Source organism: Lygodium microphyllum, chromosome 21, assembly GCF_053477565.2.
Source record: "Lygodium microphyllum isolate KBCC chromosome 21, Lygodium_microphyllum_v1.1.10, whole genome shotgun sequence".
Taxonomy (NCBI): domain Eukaryota; kingdom Viridiplantae; phylum Streptophyta; class Polypodiopsida; order Schizaeales; family Lygodiaceae; genus Lygodium; species Lygodium microphyllum.
Genome location: NC_141155.1, coordinates 112,095,261 through 112,102,380, shown reverse-complemented (window position 1 = coordinate 112,102,380; position 7,120 = coordinate 112,095,261). Strand labels below are relative to the sequence as shown.

General features: G+C 38.4%; 1 protein-coding gene across 3 annotated transcripts in view; it reads left to right on the top strand.

Moving 5' to 3' along the window:
- Window positions 1-6,646: 6,646 nt before the first annotated feature.
- The window catches only part of LOC148018437 (alpha-galactosidase-like), a 14,860-nt gene continuing 14,386 nt past the window's right edge, over window positions 6,647-7,120 (top strand). For all 3 annotated transcript variants that reach the window (XM_087662133.1, XM_087662134.1, XM_087662132.1), the window contains exons 1-2: window positions 6,647-6,909; window positions 7,044-7,102. In XM_087662133.1, the coding sequence (XP_087518259.1) occupies window positions 6,662-6,909; window positions 7,044-7,102 (307 nt within the window). In that variant the 5' untranslated portion in view covers window positions 6,647-6,661. The remainder of the gene's footprint in view (window positions 6,910-7,043; window positions 7,103-7,120) is intronic.

Here is a 7,120-nt window from a genome sequence, read left to right as displayed (position 1 = left end):
ATGTTATATAAGCTACCTTCCCAAACCTCACTTTCAAATATGGATCAAGATTTAGCCACGTGATTAAATATTTATCACTTATTTAAAATTGGGACTTGGAAAATTCTCAAAATCTCTAATATGGTGTTATCAACCCATTCATCTTTGTCTCAAGGTTTTTAAAGTCCGAAGAACTTGGAGTACTCCTCGTGTTTCTTTGAATCCTTGCAGTTCTTGCACGTCTGCTCTATTAGAGCCCATGTTTTGGCTCTAAGAAAACATACAAATGTTTATCTCCAAAAATATAAAGAGTACCTTCATGAAAACACAATTAAAAAAACCATCTTCCATATCCATACGAACGGCTCCAAGCTTGCATTTGTTGAAGAGACAATGTTGTGGCCATTTTGTTTAACTCTACTGAATCCATTGCATTCAATGGAGTCAAAAACACTATGTCTAGAACATCTTCCATGGCTTCGATTTATTCCACGACCACACTAAACCTTCAAGAGAACATAAGAGTCACACAACAAACAAATCTCAAAGCTATTTAAGACATAAGCAACAGACACACTCGCAACCACAAACCCTAAATGCATGAACAAATGCATGTATGGCCATGGACGAGCGCCATGCACACACAACGCTCACTAAAGGCTAGCCAAGAATTGCCTAAAGGCCTTGCTAATGTATGTCCATTCATCTACATTTGTATAAAGGTAAATTATTGAGGGAATAGAACATGGCCTAGACAAAAATGTGTCTAAGTCTCGAAACTACAAGAATATTATTCAACAACTCATAAACAATTCAACAGTTCATGACCTACTGTTGATGAGTATATCCAGCCAATAAAGCTATGCGCTCATGATTGAATTCAAGGTAGAAATGTCACAAACCCATGGCCGTATCAATACCTACCTCCAGAACACCTAAGACTTGATCATTTCAAAAGAAATGAGTATGAGTGACACAACAATACATTATTGAAGAATGCAATGGCAGAGCTTAAGCATACAAATTCTCAATAACAAATTCAATTGCAAATCTCGATCCCACTTCTCAAGTGCAACATCACTTTTCCACTTAAAAACATGCTATTAAGTCATTTTTATGTCCCAATACCTTTAAGCTTCAACAATTTTATGCATCTAAACCAAGTAATGGTTGGGAGCACTTTAGCCAATTATATCTACCATGTTTGATTTAATGAAACTATTTATTGCCACATAAGCTTTAAAGTGGAAATGTTACAAACTCAGGAAGACTATTGCACAAGTACCTTGGTTAAAAGGAACAATGGAATATTAGTACATGAAAGAATTTCGAGACTAGGTCATAACATCAACAACAATATTTGAGAGAGAGACATAGGGAATAATATACTATTAAAATGGCTTTAAAATAGCTTTATAATCGGCATGAGTTAGACAATCTGCTTCAAAATGGAGTTTTTAATCAAAAACTCATTTCAAATGTCATGCAGAGACTACATATATCAAGCAAACTATGGTGACGAGTCTACACGACGATTCATCTATATTAACATTGCCAAAAATCTATTAAGATAAATGTTCAAAGAAGTAAGTTACGCATCAAGAGTAGTATTATTTGGTGTAACCAAGCTCTCATTCTTGTGGGCCACACACACACACACACACACACACACACACATACACACACACACACACCCTCTCCCTCCCTCTCTAACCTCTCACCACCCCCATCTCACACACATGCTCCCTCTCTCTCGCTAACATGTGCACACTGTTAAAATGTTGGATCTAGAGCATGGCAGGAGCTATGGAGGTTGAAATATGAAAACTAAATTCATGTTGACATGGACAATGAGAAGACAATTGTTACACAAGTGAATTAGGTTCCAAGATGGAAGCTTGGACTCATAAAGATAAGCTTGGGAGCTAGAGAAGTAGAGTGAGGAGTTGACCATGCTTAGCTGAGCTTTGATACCATGTTAAAATCTTGGATCTAGAGCATGGCAGGAGCTATGGAGGTTGGAAGATGAAGGCTGAATTCATGTTGACATGGACAATGAGTAGACAATTGTTACACAAGTGAATTAGGTTCCAAGATGGAAGCTTGGACTCATAAAGACAATCTTGTGTATTGGACTGATAATGACACTAACTAAAAGAGAAAAACATCATGATATTGTATTCATCATTATGAAAGTGATATTAAAGTGCAATGCCTCATAAAAGTTGGATTGTTCCACTCTTCTCACTATGCATATGCGATTCAAGACATCTCTTCCTGGAGCATACATCATTTGTCTATTTCTCAACAAACACACACACACACACACACACACACACACACACACACACACACACACACACACACACACACACACACATTCACTCACTCACACTCACACCTACACCCACACACACTCTCCCTCCCTCCCTCCCTCCCTCTCTCTCTCTCTCTCTCTCTCTCTCTCTCTCTCTCACCAACCTCCCCCTCTCTCTCCACCTCTCTCCCTCTCCCACTCTAACCTCTCCAATCACCCCCTCTCTCCCTCTCACCACACACACACACACACACACACACACACACACACACACTCTCTCTCTCTCTCTCTCTCTCTCTCACCAACCTCTCCCCTCTCTCTCTCTCTCCACCTCACACACACATACACTCTCACCAACCTCTCCTCTCTCTCTCTCTCTCCACACACACACACACACACACACACACACACACACACACTCTCTCTCTCTCTCTCTCTCTCTCTCTCTCTCACTAACCCCCCTTCCTCTCTCTCTAACCTCTCACCACCCCCTCTCTCTCTCTCACTCCCTCTCTCCCACTCGCACACACACACACACACACACACACACACACACACACACACACACACACACACACACATCAACCTCCCCTCTCTCTCTCTCCACCTCACAAACACACACAAACACACTCTCAACTAACCCCTCTCCCTCCATCTCCAACCTCTCACCACCCCCTCTCTCTCATACTCCCTCTCTCCCACTCGCTCACACACACACACACACACACATTAGGGTAAAAAATGTTTCAAAAAGAGAAATTGTAAGAAAATGATTAAGTTGTTAATTAGTTGAGATTTTCGGAGAATGAAAACGTCAAATTTGGTTGCTCAGATGCGATTAATGAGAGAATATTGAATTCATTGAAGAGCTCATTCATTAATTTTTCCTTATCTTTAATTTATGTCAGGGTTACCTTTTCAGTCTTTTTTATCTTGGAACTTGTGAGAATTTGTATTTTCGAGAAATGTCCACCTATATTGTGTTTGTCTACTACCATGTCTTCTTTTCACACGCTCTTTCTCCATTCTCTTTTGCCATTCTCTTCTTTGTACTCACTTTCTTATCGCTCTAATAGTTGATATGCTAAAATGTTTAGCAATACCTCTACAAGTAATACAAATGCAAGCACATGCAAGTACAAACTTACCATCCAACTAGATCCAATTTATTCATCTTGGAGAAGTATACATCGTTGAGTACTCATAGAAGAGATGAAGGCCAATAGATTGTGAACTCAAGGAAAGAAACATATAGATTGCGAACTCAAGGAAAGAAACATATAGATTTGTGGGTGCATGAAAATATTTATCCCAAGGATCCTTCAACAGGTAAACCTCTTAATTTTTTTAATATTCATGACTATGTGAGATATGTGGGGGAAGGTTATAATGGAATTCTTGGCTATTGTAAAAGGTTATACTCTACATCTTACACATACATGGCTTAAATGAATGAAATGAGAAAAGCATTATTTACTGCACAAACAAGCATTTCTGAGCTTACAAATAAGATTGATGTTCTAGAAAATGCTAATAAGTCATTACAAAACAAGATAGCACACTTAAAGAAAATTCCAATAGGATTTAGAGAGAGAAAGAGACCATTAAAAAATATAACTAGCTTGTGTGAGAGAGTAAAGAAAAGAAGATCGAATCTTGCAATGAAATATGTCTCTAACATGTTAGGTATTAATATTTGAGAGAGTGAGGAGAGAATCAATCTTTTAAAAGAGACCATGAATAAGAATGATAATTTGAGGATTCTTAGGCCACCTTAGAATATGGATTTGAGAGGCCCAACTCTCAAAGAATTGGCAAAGGACTTAAAGGACATAGTAAAACCAAACGAAGAAAGATATGTAAGGGGATAAACCATCATAGGCATATTCTTCTTGAGATCCTTCCAGCTGTCATGGAATTTTGAATATCTTTATATATTTTTAATTTAAAACTATACATCGTTGCCTTATCAAGAACCTCCCAAATTAGAGATGAGAGACTTGGTAATGGCAAATCCTCGATATGTCCATATGTACCCTCTCTAGACAGAACCACATATTGTGCATAATATATAAAAATTCTTCTCTCACTAAAAGAACCGATGGTCTCATCAACATAGATAATATCTCTAAATGCCTTATGAATCACATTGAAAGTTTCACTCAAACTCTCCATAGATTGCCATTCAATACTTGTTGATGAAAATATATCTATAACCAAGAATTCAATATTAATACTTGCTTAAATAAAAAAAAAATATCACATATGTTATCAACTTAAGACTTACAATGTGTATGTTGGCAAACATGTTCGTTAGGAGACAAGTGCATATCCTTGGCCATGTAAACATGTTGCACTTTGACTAACCACCCTTCATGCACGTAATTTTAAAAGCAATGATACACCCCTTCTAGTGATGTTTTATATACTCTCTGTTTTTTCTTTTCACCTTGTGAGAGCCTTTGCAAGAGGGCAACATGTATGAATTTTTATGTGTCCCCTTTCTTAAATGTAAGTCTGCATAGAACATATACTAACTTTCTTTTTAAAAGTTGGAATTATCCTAAGCAATTAAAAGTATCAAAATGGTCATATCACAAAGTGATTTATGTAGTGGCACTTGGATACCATCGAAGTATGTGTCGCAATGTTTTTGAGTGCACATGTCCCCCTTACCACACGAGGAGAGAGAGTAGGGGAATCGAACCCCTTTATACTTAAAGTGACTACACCAAGCGGACACCAGGCTCTCTTTGGAAGAAGGGGAGTTGAATCTCTCTACCAAAACCATGGGAGAGTGCCAACTTCCCCCCTCCCACACTATGACTAATTCAATAACTCTACTATGTGAGGGTTTAGGGTTTTAACCTTACTTGTCAAGGTCTCTTGTATGCCATGGAGAAACCAATCTATGGAGAGAGGCGATCAAATGCATTCCCCCCCTTCTTTTTTCCCTCTATCCCCTCCTTAAATTTAAGTTCAATATAGGAAATTAAGAGGGGTCTACCTCTAATGTATACGCTTAAGTGTCCCCTTCGAACCCCCCCCCCCCCCCCCCCCCCTTCCCTTACACTTACGTAATACCATACAACATCTATAGTGAACCCCCCGGGCTATAGGTTCGGGAGCTCTCTGGTGCTTTGATGTCTCCCAAACTTGCAGCTCAAATAATAAAGTAGTATAGATTTAGTTCTCCATAAGAGTAAAAAGAGGAGCAAAAGCTTCATGATCAAGATTGTAGAAATGATCGCCTCTATAGGTGGTGTGACACTATATTTTCTATAATATGCCATATAACATGTACCTTAGAATGTAATAAATAGAAATGTCCACAAACATAGTGGTAGATACCTTATTATGCCACATGAGAGAGATGATTTAGATAAGTATTACATTGTTTATTGTAGCCACACATGCAAGAGAAAAGTATTAATGCTTTTGCATACTAACCTATATACCACACCCAAATGTTGGCCATCAAACAATTGGAAATTAGGAAACAAGTGGAAGATCTTGTGACTACATAAGCTCTATTTTTTGTCTAACAAAAAGCGTATAAGATACACAATACATGCCTCTAAATGTCCAAATCCATTAGGATTAGGAAATATTTGTTGTTAATTGCTTCCATAGCAATGTTTGCTTGGTTTCTATAATATTTTCTTCGTTAGGGTCATTTTGTGGTTCTTCCAAAAGTTTCTTAAGTAGTTTTATGATCTTACTAATCGTTTAAAACACCATAATTATTTTTCAATGAGATTTTTTTAACACACTATTTATTTTGATGTCTACTCTATACACATGAGAACCACAACCAATCTTTGAGTCAACAATCTATCAAACTTGATAGTGAGGAAAGAAATAGCCTTTATCCTCAACCAAAGGGGTCAATAGAGTGACATCTAAGAGTCCCCCATTGGATATCTTCCATCTAGGTGAGTTATATCGGTTAACCTATATATGCATATTATAACCAAATTAAAATTTTGGGGTATCTTAATATTATTCTCAAGTAATTAATCTTCTTATAGATGAAGGGTTTGACAATGAGGAGCCAATAGAGTGCCGCTAAAGGATGCGTTGCTTTAAGATTGTTTCACAAAATCCAAATTATACAAGAATTTACATGGCTCAATTGTTTGATTCATATTACAATTCATATGCAAGAATGTGTATGTGAGCTTAAAGTGGCTAAGAGTGAAGGATGCATGTCTTGTAGAAAATTGTCCCTCAAATGGGTTAGGGTGTGTTTGCTTTTGAGGGGCATCACTTTATTGGGCCTTTATCCTAGGGATCTGTGAGCGAGGACATGCCAACTCTTAGGGGGGACCCTTTTATGTGTGCTGGCTCGCTATACGGGATGGGATGGGAAGGGACAGCATTATGCAAGAGGATAATATAATATGGGCACTACCGCTAGCGCTAGCTGAAGTTCATGCAGAAACGATGATGCAGATGAACTACTACAGGTGGTGTTCGGCGCTGTTGTGCCTTATCGTCTTGACCTTCCTGATTGGCTCTCGTGTGCTTGCAATAGCTGCCGTCTCTGATCGCCAGCTGCTGCATGGCCGCAGCGCGCTTGCCAATGGGCTGGGAGCCACACCCCCGATGGGGTATGATTAAAAGCGTAGCCTAATATTGCCAGCTTAATCCCATGCTTAATTTAGTAGATTAATAGATTGTATCAATCGGCCATTCCCGCTTCTACTACTAATCGGGATTCCGTGTTTGATTTTTAATGATCCAGGTGGAGCAGCTGGAATCACTTCGGCTGCAACGTTAATGAGAAGATTATTCGTGACGCTGGTAATAAATAATTGGGTA